The sequence below is a fragment of the Mesoplodon bidens genome (assembly GCF_964165515.1).
Source record: "Mesoplodon bidens genome assembly, chromosome: 15".
NCBI lineage: Eukaryota > Metazoa > Chordata > Mammalia > Artiodactyla > Ziphiidae > Mesoplodon > Mesoplodon bidens.
Window position 1 is genome coordinate 32,660,115 of NC_138171.1, and position 18,742 is coordinate 32,678,856.

General features: G+C 42.7%; 2 protein-coding genes across 2 annotated transcripts; both read right to left on the bottom strand.

The window, feature by feature from the left end:
* Window positions 1-2,385: 2,385 nt before the first annotated feature.
* Window positions 2,386-10,396, bottom strand: TMEM230 (transmembrane protein 230). Its single transcript, XM_081257902.1, has 4 exons — window positions 10,280-10,396; window positions 7,990-8,110; window positions 6,310-6,432; window positions 2,386-3,475 (listed from the first exon to the last, which is right to left on the bottom strand). The coding sequence occupies exons 2-4, from the start codon at window positions 8,086-8,088 to the stop codon at window positions 3,335-3,337; spliced, it is 363 nt and encodes a 120-aa protein (XP_081114028.1). The 5' UTR covers window positions 8,089-8,110; window positions 10,280-10,396; the 3' UTR covers window positions 2,386-3,334.
* Window positions 10,397-10,908: 512 nt separating this feature from the next.
* On the bottom strand, window positions 10,909-17,213 carry PCNA (proliferating cell nuclear antigen). Its single transcript, XM_081255381.1, has 6 exons — window positions 16,787-17,213; window positions 15,566-15,663; window positions 15,333-15,400; window positions 14,009-14,203; window positions 12,304-12,427; window positions 10,909-12,216 (listed from the first exon to the last, which is right to left on the bottom strand). The coding sequence occupies exons 1-6, from the start codon at window positions 17,005-17,007 to the stop codon at window positions 12,137-12,139; spliced, it is 786 nt and encodes a 261-aa protein (XP_081111507.1). The 5' UTR covers window positions 17,008-17,213; the 3' UTR covers window positions 10,909-12,136.
* Between the last annotated feature and the right edge of the window lie 1,529 nt (window positions 17,214-18,742).

The window sequence follows — 18,742 nt, forward strand, 5'->3', positions numbered from 1 at the left end:
CTTCATTCAATAAACCTAAATCCCCACAAGCACTGTGCTAGACTTTGTGGGACTGTAAGACACATTCTTTGCCCTTAATGAAGAAAACTAGGTTTGGTACAAAAGTAACCAACAGTGGTGGGGCCTGCAGTGAACTAGAGAACTCTGCTCAAAGCTGCTTCACTACTTCTTTGCTCCAGTTGGTTGCCTCTCAGCAAGAAAAATCATTGATTTTCCAGGAAAAGCCCCAAATCAAGATCAGGTGAACTTTACCATTTTAAAAACAATTCTGGTCAACATCTGTGGCCACTAGTTTGCAACCTCTTCTCCTCACCGACCAAGTCTTATCCTTTCCTATTGTACCCTCAGCACCTAAAATTCTGGGCAGAAAGGAAGAAATCAATATGCTTCTGGCACACTGACCGGGTGAAGCTTATCCAGAAGAAATGGGTTTGAAACTGCCATCATATGTAGAATACCTGATGCAACTGGGGAGGATTTAGCTTTGGAGATGACTAATGAGAGACATAATTATTGTTGCAAATAAGAAAATCCTTATATTGGACTTCCCTGGTGGCGCAGTGGTTAAGAATCAATGCAGGGGACACGGGTTTGAGCCTTGGTCCAGGAAGATCCCACATGCTACAGAGCAACTGAATCCGTACGCCACAACTACTGAGTCTGTGCTCTAGAGCCCCTGTGCCACAACTACTGAAGCCCCTGTGCCTAGAGCCCGTGCTCTGCAATGAAGAGAGGCCGCCGCAATGAGAAGCCCATGCACTGCAACGAAGAGTAGCCCCTGCTCGACATAACTAAAGAAAGCCCGCACACAGCAACGAAGACCCAGTGCAGCCAATAAATAAATAAATAAATAGAAAATCTTTATAAAGCTGGGGCACATGGTTTGGCCAACGCTTTAGAAGGAGCAGGGAGGCTGCTTTTGGATAAAATATACATTTGACAATTGACCTTGGTTCCAGTTAATCCTACCCATCCCTCTGCCCTCCATTCCTTTACTTGTCCAGCCCCTAAAGGCATTTGGCTTTCATACTTGGTAAGGGAAAGTCAGGCTTTGCTTAAATGTGAGTCCCAAATATCAACTTATTACCTAAGAATCTTACCCAACTCAGGGTTTTTCCAAGTATTAAAATGAAATAGAGGGACATCCGTGGTGGTCCAGTGGGTAAGACTCTGCATTCCCAAGGCAGGGGGCCCGGGTTCAATCCCTGGTCGGGGAACTAAGATCCCACAAGCCACATGATGCAGCCACACACACACACAAAAAAAGGATGTGGCTCATCTCTGTGGATATGGCAAGATACACAAAATAGAGTAAGTGGGAAACAATTATGGAGCTATACAATGGGAGTCCGAGTTTTCATTTTTATGAAAAAAGGATAGATATGTGCTTAGAACATTTCTAGAAGGGTATACAAGAAACTTAATTAGACACCTTGGGAATGGACTGTTTACTCCCCCCACCGTTCCATTTTGATTTTTTTTCCCCCTTACTAGCAGCATCATTACCCTTATAAAGGACCAAATAGGGGCTTCCCTGGTGGCGCAGTGGTTGAGAGTCCGCCTGTCGATGCAGGGGACACGAGTTCGTGCCCCGGTCCGGGAAGATCCCACATGACGCGGAGCGGCTGGGCCCGTGAGCCATGGCTGCTGAGCCTGCGCATCCGGAGCCTGTGCTCCACAACAGTGAGAGGCCCGCGTACCACAATTAAAAAAAAAAAGGACCAAATAATTTAGTTTGGCCAAAACCTTCTGGTCTTAGCTTTGCTTTGCAAACACTGCCCAGGATAAAGCTTTATATATTTCCTCACATCTTCACTGTCAAGGCCCAAGAACTTTAATTAGACTACCGGACTCCCCAGCCAACCCTCCCATTACCAAATGCACCTATCCTTGAAGGCTGCTTCCGATCACCCTCTTTGTCTCTCACTTCCTGAGTCCTAGCCTTTTTTTCCCATTTGTACTCACTCCATGGGTAATCTCATCCAGTCCCATGGCCCTTAGATATTGCCCCAACACGGACTCCCAAATTTCTAACTGTAGCATAGACTCCCTTCCTGAACTCCAAACTGCACATTGCAATTGCCTACTCAACATCTCCACTTGGATGTCAAGTAGACATCTAAATTTAATACATCCAAAGTTGAAGTCATCTTCCCCAATAACCTTGCTCTACCCACGGCCCTCCAAATCTCAGCTAATGGCACTTGCAGGCTTCTAATCATCCAAGTTCATAACTTCAGAGTAAAAGAATGACTGGAAAACAGTCTAATGCACAATGCCAGTTATCTAAAAATGAAGGTAGACCTAGGTATTGGGATCAAAGATATCATATAATCACTAAAATGTTTTCTAAAATAGGTTTAAAGTTATCTTTTAAGTCTAGGATTTAGATTTTGACATTTTAATTTCTTTTGAATACAAGCCACTTTTTGCAAGCTAGGAAACAGAATCAAACTAAGGCAGTCTTGTCCTCTAGAGATCCAGGCCAGTTCTTACAGTCTTCAGCAGAATGATATCATAATACGAGGTGCTAACAACAGGATTAAAAACTATAAATAATAACCACTTATCTACATTTTTTCCTTAGGAAACAGCCAAAAGTCTCGTCCTTAAAGGTATGATATACAGAACATCTAGATTTACAAAGGACAGAATGATCCAAATTATATGCTGGCCAACCTGTCAGTGAACCAGATCAGAGCTGGCCAAGGACTGGTGAACAGAAAATGTGTTTACAGTTTGAATATTTGCTCTGAGGTTTAAAAAATTCCTAGTTGCTGTTAATAAGAAAGCAAGTAAAAAATATTATAGATGCACCACACTGATATTTGATTTTGCCACGGTTTTCCACTAGAACACAAAGTTAGAGTATGGGGATAAGACACTTACATATTTTCAAAATAAATTACTTAGTAATAAGAAATCTGACATACTGCGTTCTTCCATTTGCCACAAGAACATATTGACAATGAGGACTATTTTAAAAAATGCTCAACTCTAAAAAGGGTGGTGGCAGCAACACATTCCACTACAGAATAACCTCCCACTTTCCCATACAATTAACACTGCTACTTTTTATGATACATATTCGTGTGGAAAAACTTGTCAGGAGCTTTTGCCAGGGCCAGGAGATGAAAAATAGAGACTGTCCTGATGACATGGATAGTTGTAAGCTCAGGTAACATCTTTAGGATGGATCCATAAAATCTGGCCACTGTTTTGTTAAACATCTGCAAATTGCAGAACTCCTTAGCCCTTAGCCATAGTATCTGCTCAATGTCTTAAAGCTGGGCTCAGTCCCATCTGTGACTCTTTTCTTCAGGGCTGAGGTGTGCTAGTCATCAAAGTCTGGAATGTCATCGTAGGAGTATCCCCGGTAGCCTTTGGATGCATAGTAGGCGATGCGCAGGTGGTAAAATCCTGGCAGGAACACCAGGATGCCAATGATCAGGACGGGAACGGCCCGGTCTGCCCCCTGGTGGCAGAAGGATGCAAACACATCAGTACCATGCAAGTTATAAATTTTAAAATAAAATAAAGCCATGGGTCCAATCCATGGATCAGTTATCATATACTTTTCATAGCACTTTCTTTTGGTAATACACTACCAAGGCAAAAGATTTACATCTCTTTGCCTCCTTATCAATTTCATAAAAACTACAAAGTACTAAAAATTATAAAGAAATTATCCATGTTCAACCATAGATATCTACTTCCCATAAAGAAACCAGAGCTCCTTAGAGAAATGGCTGTTGAGGGGGCAGGGAATGTACAGATGGGCCTGGGATAACTTGCTGAGCCAGAAAACAAGAAAGCTATCAAAGGCTAACCTGGGTCAGCTTTAAAAGACAGGAGTAGGGGACTTCCCTGGTGGCAGAGTGGTTAACACTCCACGCTCCCAATGCAGGGGGCCTGGGTTTGATCCCTGGTCAGGGAACTAGATCCCACATGCATGATGCAACGAACTGCCACAACTAAGGAGCCCACCTGCCACAACTAAGACCCAGCACAACCAAATAAAGAAAGAAATATTAAAAAAAAAAAAAAAAGAAAAAGAGACAGAGGAGTAACCTGAAGAGGCTCCTACTGACCAAATATGGGACAATTTATATGTTAAAAAGAATATAGACTACAGTTGACTGAAGCACAAATATGTAAAAAGATGATGACCTTACAGTGATACTAACAATTCTTTGGTTACCTTTTGAGGTTGCTAGGTGTATTTTTATAAAAATTTGATAAAGAGAAATAATCAAACATTTTGCCTACCTTCACTATACACATTGTATTTCAGGGTAACCAAATAATGGTTTTGAGAAAGTTCCAGAAGAATTTTTCACTGATAAACATGGAAAATGATAGAACTGGATTCATTAGTGAAAAGGGTAATTCATTTTATAATAAATGAATTAGGCTGAAGAAACTTGAACCCAGTAATCAATCTTAATATCAACTAAAAATTAGGACAACCATTTTGTGCCTCCTAATGTAATGCTATAGCAATGGTTCTCAAAATGTGGTCCATGGAACACCAGCATCCCTTGTTAGAAATGCAAATTCTCACGCCTCACCCTAGACCTACAAAACTGGAATCTCGGGCTTCCCTGGTGGCGCAGTGGTTGAGAGTCCACCTGCCGATGCAGGGGACACGGGTTCATGCCCCGGTCTAGGAAGATCCCACATGCCGCGAAGTGGCTGGGCCCGTGAGCCATGGCCGCTGAGCCTGCGTGTCCGGAGCCTGTGCTCCGCAACGGGAGAGGCCACAACAGTGAGAGGCCCGCGTACCGCAAAAAAAAAAAAAAAAGGAATCTCTGGGAGCAGGGTCAAGGAACCTGTGTGTTAACAAGACTGCCAAGTGATTCTGACAGATGCTGAAGTTTGAGAACCCATGTGCAATAGCAAATACACAGCACCCCTATGAAATATTCTTTCTAAAGCTAGGCTAAAGTAGAACTAAATCTAAGCAAGTCCCTAAATCTAACAGTATGCAAGAAATATGAGGAATAGAAAAACAAGTAAACGGTATCAAGACAACACCCCTAGATTAATGTAAAAACTGTTAGAGATGCACACTTACAGATTTACCAGCAAATGTAAATCTGGTATTTGCTTTAGTATACAGGAAAAAAACTTGGGGATAGATGAAACAAAACATTCGTAATTGTTGATGCCTAGTTGTGGATACACGGTGGGGGTTCATATTATTCCATCTACTTCTGTTTTGTTTGAAATGTCTGCAATAATAGTGAAAAAACAAACAAACTAGAAACCAAAACAATCTATTAGGTGATTTTCTTAACACCTTTATCCTTATTTATAAAGTAGTCTTTTATAAACCACACAAGGTGAAGTGATATTTGTTGCATGTGGATCTCACCTCCACTCTCAATTTTCACATCATTAATAGAATTTTGACTATACCCCTGGGATTAACAATGCATGCTGCAATGAAAGTTAACTGAAGGCACAGTCCTGAAGTTAGATGTTCAAATTTAGATGGCACCAAGTATGCCTCTGGTGGCCACATAATAGTTTAGGACCTGAGGCAAATTGGATACAGGTCTCAAAAGGCAAACGTAGCCATTTTATTGTGACAGTGTTTAATATTCCCAGTTCCAAGGATAATGCCCACAGTTTTAGCTCTTGGCTTTATTCCTTCTGCAGACCAATGTGACCATCATCCCCTGGCCTGGTGTGTGTTGAAGAACAGATGTGAACTATGGTCAGTATTACTTTAGAACAATTTAGACACTGTGTATAAGCATCTGTATACAATCCAAAAGAAAGAACCACCAAAAACTACTTTAGCAAAAACTACTTTAGGTTACTAAGGTATCATACTGAAGCTCAATAGGAACTCCAACCAAATCCAATTTAAGAAAGATCTGATCCATGAGCCAAAAGTCCTGGCTTGGTCAGTGGCCCCAGAAGCCTCACTGCTTCTCCCCAAACACTAAGTACAGCAGTATAACTGCAAAGTTATAATAACAGCATTCTACTCCAGTTATAGCCTTTATCAGTCAGAAATCCTCAACGCTAGGCTCAGTTTTGCTGTTCCAAACTAAGATGGTGGGAAAACTGTCCAACATCTCAGAGGGAAAATTTGCCTACCTGCCACACCCACCTCATAGGAACTGTGGGAGAAGTTTCCTGAAGCTCAAAGGAAGAAATATGTCTTGTTATCTGAGAACAAAATCTAAAAAAAGAAACCCTTTTCTCCTTTCTGCTGGAATATACTGAATATAAAAATGTGAGTCCTGGCTCACATTTTAAACATCCCATGGCAATCCCACAAGCCCCTCAGCTTACCCCTTTGCTGATATAGCCTGCCAGCAGGAGGGAGCCTATGATAATGAGGAAGGCGCCAATCAAAAACAGCACCGTAGCAAGCGCAATGGCCTTATATGGAATCTTAGGAGGGCTTTTCTTAAACTGAAAGAGAAACAAAAAAAGACAAGGAAGAGCATTATGAATACACCAGGGCTCAGACACTTTAAAGCAGAGAGGATAAGAGGAACCAATCTTGGTGTGTCTTGAAGTCCTACTACCCAATGCAGCTCTGGGAGAGAAAGGAAAAGGACTGGCAGGAGATGAAGCTCTAGTTATTGCTCTAACAATAACTTGAGGGAGGGAGTCCCAGAATGTTATTCTTTCTCGTTTTAGTCTCATTCCACAGACCATTCACTGTACCGTAAAAAAATCATTTTCTTACAAAAACAAAAGATACTTCATGGTCATTCATTGATTAGACATGTTTTTAATAAACATGTCTTGGCACATGGAAGGCTGTACTAATCTACAGGGATTAAGAGTGTACATCATGCTCTGGAAAATAAGAAAGAAAGTAAGTGATTTCTGGCATTCAAAGTTAAGCTGGCATATAGTCAAAGGTTTTAAAAAAAAACTTTTTCTAAAGCATTAGTTGCCTGTCCCACAAGGCAAATAACCTGCCTTATTAACAAGTTCAATTCAAGGTTAAGATTCAGAGACAAATTCCTAAGGTTTGGCTCATGGTTGTGTCTGACCTAACTGACTGGAAGCTTTCCAGACGCACTTAAAAAACAAAACAAAACAAAACAAAACAAAAAACCCCCCAAGGGCTTCCCTGGTGGTGCAGTGGTTGAGAGTCCGTCTGCCGATGCAGGGACACGGGTTCGTGCCCCCGTCCGGGAAGATCCCACATGCTGTGGAGCGGCTGGGCCTGTGAGCCATGGCCGCTGAGCCTGCGTCCGGAGCCTGTGCTCCGCAACAGGAGAGGCTACAACAGTGAGAGGCCCACGTACTGAAAAAAAAAAAAAAAAAAAAAAACCCCAAACTCTCTTCTTCAAGTGTGGGTCCAAAAAGTACAAAGAATAATTGATTTGTTTATATTTAAAAGGATGGGTTCCTGCCACTTCCTCTTCAGTCCTGGTTCCACCTAAAATATTCTATTCTAAAGGGAAGTGGGCAAAAGGAGATGCTACACCATTAACTATTTTATAAACAATGATCAGGGTAGGACACAAACTTAATAAACATTCTGTTTTACTTATTGTTTGCCACAAAGAATACCTTTAATAAATTGGATCTCATGACATCAGGAAAGAAGGAAGATTCCCACAACCTGCTGGCTTTAGCAGTTAGTTTCTCCTTTAAAGGAGATGAACTGGGTTTGACTGAAGTGTAAACAAACTGATGACACAGTCTTTTAAAAATTCTACTTAACAAAAGACAATCTGATTATTTCCAGATAAACTAAATAGAATTTGCAACTACTGAACCCTGGCATTACAACTAAAATTTCTTAGACAATATTTATATTGGTTCGAAACTGCTCTGCCAAGGTCCTTCCTTCTGCAGGCTATGGCTGAAAATCTCAGAGCAGAGTTTCTTTCCTGCTGCTCCCTCTAATATCTAGGGACAGTGAGCAAAACCTCTACCTGGAAGGTTTCCCTGCTAACTCAGCAGAAACAGAGCCAGCCAATCTCATCAGGTCCCTTCTGCATTTACCTGAAGGTCAATGTAGCCATCGTCTGTACTGGAGAGCCTTGAGTATTTCACTTTACTACTGGGGATTCCAGTAGCCAGGTTGGTACGAGACGGCATCATAACACGCTGACACAGCTACAGTCTGAAAACAAAGAAAAGTATTACTGTCTGCAGGCTACAACAATGTGTTTGTTATACGTATTGGAGTTCTGGGCTGCAATGTCATACTAGCAACTGGCAATTTAGGCTCCATTGCTCTTAGAACCTGATATTCCTTTGACAAGTGAAAGCATTCTCATTATGCATCTACTCTGGTTTGTCCTGGTAGAATAAGAATCAAGACATTTGCCAAGAACCAGACCTCATGTTTATGTTGCCACCAATGTTTCTCTGCCTCCTAATTTTTCCAAAGTCACAGGGTGAGTAGGTGAAAGGGTGGTGACTTAAATCCAAGTCCATCTGACATTTCAACCACTCTGCTATAGTATAGTATTGCCTGTCCCCCGTCCCTGCTTCCAGAAAAAGCAAGAGGAGCATATACTCAAGTGATTCTCTTATTTGTCAGGGAGAGAGGAAAAAGGGTGGGAAATGGAATACATTCACATCAGCATTTTGCCTATTTCCCTCTGATAGATATCATCCTTTTAACACAAAGGATCTGTAAAACTTCTTGTTGTAAATTTGGATAAGCTACTGGCTACTAGTGTTGTACCAGTGTCCTCTGATTTGCCTGCCTCTCTGCTCCACCCCAAGCACTGAAAGCAGCGATTGCACTTTCCAGGTTACTCCTACAGCTACATTAAAAACAAACAAATAAACAAAAAACCCCGAATAAATACCTGGTTTTTGCTCAAAATAGTCAAAGCGACTACAGTAATGAAATCACGATTATTATGTCACTAGTTTAAACACAGTAGATAAGATTAAAAAACAATGACATTTAAATTGAAAAACATTTGTAATTTGTGTACTTTTTCTCCATAAAATCACAAAGTTATGTGAATGAAACAAGTAAATCTATTTTGATCATGAAGCTATTTGATTTCTAAAAGTGAAACATATCTTTAAAAAAAGAAGATTAAGTATTTCAATAAGGGCAACATAAAAAAAAAAAAACATAAAACATAAAGACCAGACTTCCTCTGGTACGACATTTGCAAATAATCATCATCATTATAATGGCAGTTAACAATTACCTAGTATTAAGTGACGGGTACTGTTTTAAGTGCTTTATATATACTTAATACTGAATATTAATGCACTGTTTTAAGTGGCCCGCAGTCAACCTAAACTAACTAGCATTATAAAGGAATTGGTGCTAAATGCTCATGCCCCTTTTTAGTAATTATACACTGGAGCAGAAATCAAGTATTGAAAAAATAAGAGTATGCTTACTTACATGCTTTTCTAAAAGGGTTAGATCAAATTCCGTCAAATACTATGTTTTTAGGTGTTGCGATCCCGACTACACGATAATCTAAATTTAATTCTATAAAACTTTAAGTCCAAACTACCAATAAGTGGGGGGTTTGAGAGCATTTAATCACCTCTGATTTGTACTAGTCTTAAAAAAATAGTTTAGGGCTTCCCTGGTGGCGCAGTGGTTGAGAGTCCGCCTGCCCACGCAGGGGACACGGGTTCGTGCCCCGGTCCGGGAAGATCCCACATGCCGCGGAGCGGCTGGGCCCGTGAGCCATGGCCGCTGAGCTTGCGCGTCCGGAGCCTGTGCTCCGCAACGGGAGAGGCCACAACAGTGAGAGGCCCGCGTACCGCCAAAAAAAGAAAAAAATAGTTTACATACTCTGACATTAATGTCACACACCGCATCAAAACATAAAAAAGCGCAGGGCGTGAAGGAGAGGGGAGACGAATGCTTACTGGTAGCAAAGGGTAATAATTCTAAAAGAGGGGAAAGGAAAAACGTAAATCAATGTTTTCCAGGTACCAGCCCAAGTTCCCAACAGGCTTTTTTACCAGCCTCACCGCAACCCCAAAATTTCCTCAGCACTTGAATGTTGCAAGAATTTTGAAAGCATCAGTAAAGCACTTAGCACAGTGCCTTGCACTAAGCGCCTCTACACACTATTTCCCTGCCCGCCTCCAGACCGAGCCAACAAGAGAAATAAGGACCAACATGATTTTAGAAGGAAAATAAAATCCAGTTTCTGGAAAAAGGCCAGCCGTGCCCCGGGAGGGTGAACGCTCCACACCGAGGACTCGGGGATTGATTTCGGCAGGGAGCGCAGTCTGGGCCGCGCCGCGAACCTGAGTCGAGCTCTTCCGCTCCCGCCCCGCCGTACACACGCCTTACCGGAGCCCGGGCCAGGCAGCCCGCGCGCAGACAGCTAGCTCACGGTTCGCAGCAGGAAAGCCGGAGACCTCACGGTACGCCCCCCCCGCCCAACTGCCTACCCGCCCCAGACCAGCTGGGAGCCGGAAATGGCGTGTCGGAAGGCATCGCGCCGGACGTGGCGTCACCGGGAGCGACACTTCCTCCTTCCACTCTCCGTCCGGTTTCGGGCGTGTGCCCGGGATGCTAGGGCTACGCAGAGGGAGCACGCCCCGTGGGGTTTCGGGAGGCGCCGTGGGTTGGGCTGGCTGCCGACCACCTCGCGGCGGGCGAGTGCCTAGGTAACCGGGCCGCCTGGGTCACAGGTCCAGGGCTAGCCGGCTACGTGTTTCTTTCCGGCCCCTAGGGTAGTGTAGGGAGCTCAGTGGCGCCTCGAGAGGCGGAAGCCGAGCCGGCGAAGCTTCCTGAAGGCCGGGGCTGGCAGGTCTCCCTATGCCCAGGGCCGCGCCGCAGTCTCTGCGGCCCTATACCCTCACCCGCTGCTCTCGAGTAGCCCCACATTCTTGCGCTTCAGTTTCCCCGCTCCTCGTCTTCAGGCCTTACCCCGGTAAGAAGTCTGGCCACAAGGGACATTTTGCAACACGTGAAACTTTTTAAAATGTCGAGCTTTATTAAAGTATAATTTACATATGATAAAGTACAATTGGATTGGTTTTGACAGATGCATATAGTCTTGTAGCCATCATCACAACGTAGATAAAATATTTTCATCACTCCAAAAATTTCCATCAGGCTCCTTTGCAGCCAATATCCTTCCCCAACCCCCGGAACACAGAAAGGTAATGAATAGTTACCTACTGGATACAGTGAGTTCTACCGTCACTCCAAGTACGATAGAAATCTGTCATTTAATCCACCAAACACAAAATACACCGGAAAAAAGGACTACAATAAAGGAATTCTCAATATGCAGCATGTCAACTTGTGACCTTGTAGCACAATTACTGCTGGGCCTTTTTCACTTTCTTGGTTGAATCCAACATCCATGGAATTAAGCCACCTTCATCCTTTAAGGGAATAAGTCCCCACAAAAGGCTACTCATGCTAGAGAAATTATTTTTGCACAAACATACTCCTTGGGACCTATCAGATCTACTAAAACTTCCAAGAAACTTCCTGTACAAGGCTCCCTGGGCTAATGAAACACTGCCCTGTAACAATGCTAGTCTTATAAAGCTGACAGAACTTTGGGTACATTAAGCTTCTGTAAAGTGTTAGTTTCTGCTAGCAAAAAAGACAAAATATTATGTATTTGTTCTACTCTCCCCTTTTCATTTCTTGAGCTCAAGTCAGAATACCAAAATAAGTTTGGCAAATGAATCCCCCAAAATACTTTGTCACCTGCTGTATCTGGAATACTTTTTATCACTGTATCTAATGTTATATCAACCTGCTCTAGACTGAAAAAATAAGCTCATTTACATGAGCTGCTTGAATTGTGAATTCGTTAGGATACTTGCAACCACCGTGGTCCAAATGAAGGCACTGTCCTGTGATGCTTGAAATTCAAATGACTTTTATTTAAATTGAAAACAATACTTAAAACTGCATTTAGAGTCAAAACCCTTGTTTATAAAAATTATAAGGAGTATTCCTAGGTAAGGCAAAGTTATTACTAGGTTAACAAGACCAGATTTGACTTTGGACTTTACTCTTTGAACAAACTGTAGAGAATGGAGAAAAAAAAAGTTATTTACAGAAAACAGTATCTACATATGTACTCAGAGGTACAAAGACAAAAGAGACTTAAGTATGTGCTAGCATCTCAGAAGCAGTTCTCAAAGAGCTTGGTTTTATTTCCTTGAATTTTAAGAATGTCTAAGATCCTTCTTCATCCTCGATCTTGGGAGCCAAATAGTACTTTAAATGTCCCATATCAGCAATTTTATACTCTACGACTGAAAGAAAACAGGAATATAATTAATTACTGAGAAGTACCACATACACTACCTACAAAACAAGATTCAACAAGTTTATTATCTTACCAAGGGGTACATCTGCAGACATACTGAGTGTTACTGTAGGAGAGAGTGGAGTGGCTTTTGTAAAGAAGTTCAGGTACCTCAGTGCAAAAGTTAGCTGAACTGGTTCATTCATCTCTATGGTAACCTTAGGGAGAAAACAAAAGATTCATCATACTGAAAAACATCAAGAAAGCTGCAACCCATTCATTTCTAATATACATTGACAAATGACTTAGTTTCTTCAACAAATAAAATTGTAATAGAGGGAAAATGAAATTGAAGAGAAAACCAATGGACTAAATAAAAGAAATTTAAGGAGTGTATCTCAATGAACTGTAATGTATGGACCTTATTAAAATCTTGATTCAAACAAACTGAAATAACCAAGGAAGTAGCAACACTGAAAAATTCCTTAATACAATTTTCTTAGATGTCATAAAATGTTTACACTACGAATAAATTAAAACATTGATGAGTGAATTTTTTCTTTTTTAAAAAATTTCTAGCTGCGCGGCTTTAAGGATGTTAGTTCCCTGACGAGGGATAGAACCCACGCCCTCGTCAGTGAAAGTGCGGAGTCCTAAGCACTGGACCGCCAGAGAATTCCCTATGGGTTAAGTAACATTTGAGAGAAGAACAAAAATCAAGATTGGCAGGGGAGTGAAATGTAATTTAGGAGAAAAGAATCAGCCCCTGGAGTTTTGTTACTAATATATATTTGTTACTAATATATGTATTTTCAAACTCTTTATTTAAAAGTTAATATAAGGATTACATAAGAGCTCACAACAGCTAGATTTTTCCCCCAACTAGATCCTACTGGGTTGCTCAATTATTTGGTAAAAACACAGTAAGTACCTACAGAAAGCTAAAGCTAGCCTCCCAAGCCTATCCTTAAGAGTATGTGTGGGTTTGATACACAAACCCATTGTTCTACAGTTTATAAAGGTTGCACTAAATTTGCATTCCCTTCTCACAAATTTAAGTTAGATGGCATCTATAAGATCACTTGCAGGTTTCAAGTTTCAATTCTCACATTCTCACATATTAGTTACTTGGAAATGCAAATTCTGTCTGTTTTTCTTTAGAGCTTTCTTTAATTTTAGCAATTACCTTGCTAAAGACTGAATGTTTGGGCTTCCCTGGTGGCGCAGTGGTTCAGAGTCTGCCTGCCGATGCAGGGGACACGGGATCGTGCCCCGGTCCGGGAAGATCCCACATGCCGCGGAGCGGCTGGGCCCGTGAGCCATGGCCGCTGAGCCTGCACGTCTGGAGCCTGTGCTCCGCAACGGGAGAGGCCACAACAGTGAGAGGCCCGCGTACCACCAAAAAAAAAAAAAAAAGACTGAATGTTTGTGCCCCTCCCCCCAATTCACGTTAAAACCAAATTCACAATATGGTGGTATTGGAGGTGGGGCCTTTGGGAGGTGCTTAGCGTTAGGAAGGCAGAGCCCTCATGAATGGGATTAATGCCCTTATAAAAGAGACCCCAGAGAACTCCCTTGCCCCCTCCACCATGTAAGAAGGCTGCTGTCTGTGAACCAAGAAGCAGGCCCTCGTCAGACACCAAATCTGCCAGCTTCCGAGCCTCCAAAACTGTGAATAATAAACTTTCGTTGTTTATAAGCCACTCAGTCTATGGTATTTTGTTATAGAAGCCTTAGCAGACTAAGATATAACATAATATTCTTCTTCAAAGTATTTTGTTTACTTAAAAACTACTTACAGCCTCCTCTTCTTTATCAACATTACTCGTTTGTGACAACTTAATATTTCCATTTCCAAGTTCTCCACTTGCAGAAAATTTCACTCCATCTTTTGCACAGGAAATTACAACAGCATCTCCAATATGACTGAGATCTCGGCATATACGTGCAAATTCACCAGAAGGCATCTTTACTACACAGCTGTACTCTTGTTCCTATAAAACAAAGAAATTTAAATGTCATGGAAATGAAAGATTTGGCACCCTCACTTTCTGAAGACTCAGCATCTAAACAAGAACTCAGAATTCAAGATTTTCTGATTACTTTGAAATATCACTCATTGTGTAATTTCTTAACACTAACCACTCAAAAAATAAATGCAGATATAAAACAAGTATGCTGTAAGAATAACCATACTAAGAAAACAAATTAGAGCTTAAACTTTTAACAGTAAATGCACTATCCCAGGAACAAGAGCCTCCACCTAATCACCCTACAGTAGGGCTAAATCAAGAGGCCATTAGGGTATGGCATACAGTGATGATGGCGCAAACAGGTCTGCTTTCCAAAACAAGAGAATATGATGTTAGGCATTTTAAACAGCCGAACACCTCTTCTCACTTTTGATGTTGATAAACCTAACCATAATGAATTTCTGCTAAAATAGCTTTAAGATCTCTCAATAAAAATCAAGCACTCGGGTTTCCCTGGTGGCACAGTGGTTAAGAATCTGCCTGCCAATGCAGGGGACACAGGTTCAAGCCCTGGTCCGGGAAGATCCCACATGCCGTGGAGCAACTAAACCCATATGCCACAACTACTGAGCCTGCACTCTAGAGCCCATGAGCCACAACTACTGAACCCGAGTACCACAACTACTGAAGCCTGCACACCTAGAGCCCATGCTCCACAACGAGAAGCCGCCTCAATGAGAAGCCTGCGCACCGCAACGAAGAGTAGCACCCCCTCTCCCCAGCTAGAGAAAAGCCCACACGCAGCAATGAAGACCCAACACAGCCAAAAATAAATTTAAAAAAAAAAGATCTACAAAAAAAAACAAAAAAAAAATCAAGCATTCTAGGAATAATAATTTAAAAAGAGACGCAGAGGTTAATGGAAATATTCACTCGGCAGAAATAAATTCAAACCAATGAGCCACTGTAGAACACCATAACTTAATAAAATGACAAATACGTCAATCTTAAATACCCCACTCTGGAACATGCATGAGCATATATACAGAAAAAGTTCTGTTAGGAAATACGCTTTAAATTATTATATTAATATATCTTATGTAACTATCAAGACTGTACAGTATGCTCAATCAGAAACTCTGATACTCACTGGAATTCCAAGTTGTTCAACATCTAAATCCATTAACTTCATTTCATAGTCTGAAACCTTTTCTTGATCTACCAAAAGAAAGCAAATGTTGAAGAAGAACATGTAAGTTTACAACTATCAGGTATATTTTACAGCCATCACAAACATTATCTTAAATTTCTCTCAGCCTTCGAAAATAATGACACTACACTTTAACTTCTTCTAGCATAAGTCAGTAGAAGGGTGCGACTTACTTGGAGCTTCAAATACTAGTGCCAAGGTGTCCGCATTATCTTCAGCCCTTAGTGTAATGATGTCTTCATTGCCAGCACATTTCAGTATTTTGGACATGCTAGAACACAAAACAACAAAGGGTTTAAAATCAACAAATTAAAACCAGGAGGTACCACTTTTTTTTTAATTATTTAATTATTTTATTTATTTATGGCTGCTTTGGGTCTTCATTGCTGCATGCATGGGCTTCTCAGTGCAGTGGCTTTTCTTGTTGCAGAGCATGGGCTCTAGGCGCGCGGGCTTCAGCAGTTGCGACACGCAGGCTCAGTAGCTGTGGTGCATGGGCCTAGCTGCTCCCAGGGCTCGAACCCGCGTCCCCTGCATTGGCAGGCAGATTCTAAACCACTGCGCCACCAGGGAAGCCCAGGAGGTACCACTTTTAACCATTAGACCATCTGCCGAATTGGTGAGTTAGAGAAACGTAAGGGGTTTGTGTAAGCCGGTCCACAGCCATTTGGAATGCAATCTGGTAGTATTTATACTTAAACTAAACAGCCCCCCCACCAAGAGCAATTTCACTTATGGATATAAATAAAACAGCAGTATTTTATGAACTGCAAATCCCTTTGGTGGGTGAAGTAAATTACTGGGCCAACGATCTTTAAAAACGATTTAATAAACCTGTTAAAACACACTGCATGTAGTATGGGTAAACATTTCTCACAAGCTTTAAGATTTAAACATGTGTATGTACTAGACAGGTAGTGGTCAAAAGTTGAAAGCACTGCCCTAGAGAAAATTTTCCTCAAACCGGGATCTTGGGGTGTTCAGCGCAACTCTGTAGTAAAAGAAATACTCTTGTCCCTCGTTAGGGCGAAAGAACTAGAACACATTATAAAGCAGTTAAAGTCAACCAGGACCAAGGTTTCTCATCCGAGGCCGCCTGCACTTAATGACCAAAGAGCTCTGCAACAGTCCTTCCCTGGCACCGCAAAGGAGTCCGTCATTTTCCCGCCACCACCCGCTTTGTGACTTTGGCGCGGAAAGAGCCGGTTCGCGCTGCAGCCAGCGCGGGCTTTCCGAACCGCGCGTTCTGCTGGGTCCCGCCCCACTGGTGCCGCAGGCCAATAAGAAGGCGCAGATGGCCCACTCCAGCCAATGAGGGCCCGGCCCGGAGGCGCTCCCGCCAAGAGCCAGAGGGGGTGGATCAGGGCCCGGCTATCCGCTGCTTAGGGGCTCACCTGGTGAGGTTCACGCCCATGGCCAAGTTGCGGTCGCAGCGGTACGTGTCGAAGCCCTCGGAGCGTAGGGTGAGCTGCACCAAAGAGACATGGGACGAGTCCATGCTCTGCAGGTTCACGCCGCTCGAGCTGATGTCCCAGCAGGCCTCGTTGATGAGGTCCTTAAGCGCCTCAAGCACCTTCTTCAAGATGGAGCCCTGGACCAGGCGCGCCTCGAACATGGTGGCGGAGTCGCAACGACACGGCTGCTGGCGGAAGGAAGGAGGAAGGTGTAGCCGGCTTAGGCTTCAGGAGATGAGAGCGAGCGGGCGAACTAACTCAGGAACGCTTGAGACGGAGGAAGCCCACAACCAACCCGTCGCGCCTGCAGCAGTTTAATACTGCCGCGTCTGCGAGCGCGCGCTACGACCCCGCGCCCCTCGCGGAGACGTCACCACGCTGCCCCGCCTGCTGCCTGGGCGGAGAGACTGAAGAGCCAATCGTGCCCCTGCTCCACACGAAGCCCGCCCCACCCCTAACATCTACTGGAGGGTGCGGACGTGGGGGCGGGGCATGAGCGCTGCGCCTTCTGAGGGCCGGCCGATAGGCGACCGGCGGGAATCCCCGCCTTTTTGTCACGTTCCGGAACCGGACGTTAGAAAAGTCCGGGCGAGAGTGAAGGTCAGGCCTAGACTTGGGGTGGGGGTCGTTGAACTGCGTCTTCGTGGTGCTTCATCTCCCTCTCGAGGGGTAGGGAATTTCCGGCCTCGAAAGTGAAAGGCAAATCCAGCCTGCTAGGAGGAAGAGCCACCTTGTAGCCTAAAGAGTGCTGCTTTAAGAGGTGTAAAATTATGATGAAAAAAAAAGTTGTCTTGACCACCAGCTCTTAAACCTCCTCCGCCACATACACACCAAACTCGTATCACTTACCGTATGCAACTTTATAAGCTTTTTTATTTTCTTTACAAATATATTTTTTTAAAAAAACGAATGAATTTATACCGTAGACACTTCTGCAAAGTACTTAATAAAGAATGTGTAATTTTATGCCAGGTACATGTTTTCTATATTAGCACCTCTTAAAAAGATGGCATAATATCCTACGTATGTAACCAATTTACAGAGTGCTTGTAATTTGGGCAACTCCTTGAAGTATTGCTGGATCGAAGAGCATACACATTAAAATTTTGATAAATGTTACTAAATTGATTTCTAAAAGATTGCAATTTACATTTCAGCCAAAACTACGAGCATGCTCATTTCGCCTCATTTTTCTTTCTATAAATATTAGCAATCTCGTTTTAAAATCTGTGCTCGTGTGGAAATTTCAGTTTGTGTATTAAAAGATTGGTGCAAGTTGGATATCGTTCATATAGTTCTTGACCGCTGTCTTATTGATTAAAAGGAGAACTTCATATATTAATAATCTTCTTATAAATATCCCCCCATTGTTTCTTTTTTGCTTTGTTTACAGCATTTCTCTTTAGTTGCTTCTAATATTTTACCTTGGTCTGTAGAATTCTTAATTTTTCTACCGTGTATCTTGGTGTGGATTTAGTTTTATTTTTCCTGTTCAGGGAATTTTGTATTCCTCAATCAGAAGATTCATGTATTTCATCAAGTCTAGAATATTGTCAACCATTATGGCTTCAAAAATTGCCTTTCCCTATTCTGTTCTCTCCCTCTAGCATTTATTTTTTAGCTTTTTTTTTTTTTTTTTTTTGCGGTACGTGGGCCTCTCACCGCCGCGGAGCACAGGCTCCAGACGCACAGGCCCAGCGGCCATGGCTCATGGCTCATGGGCCCAGCTGCTCCACAGCATGTGGGATCCTCCCAGACCGGGGCACGAACCCGCGTCCCCTGCATCGGCAGGCGGACTCCGAACCACTGAGCCACCAGGGAAGCCCCCCTCTAGCATTTTTATTAGGTGTATCTAGTTCACTGAATTTAAGGTACCTTCAATTGTAAGATGCCCCA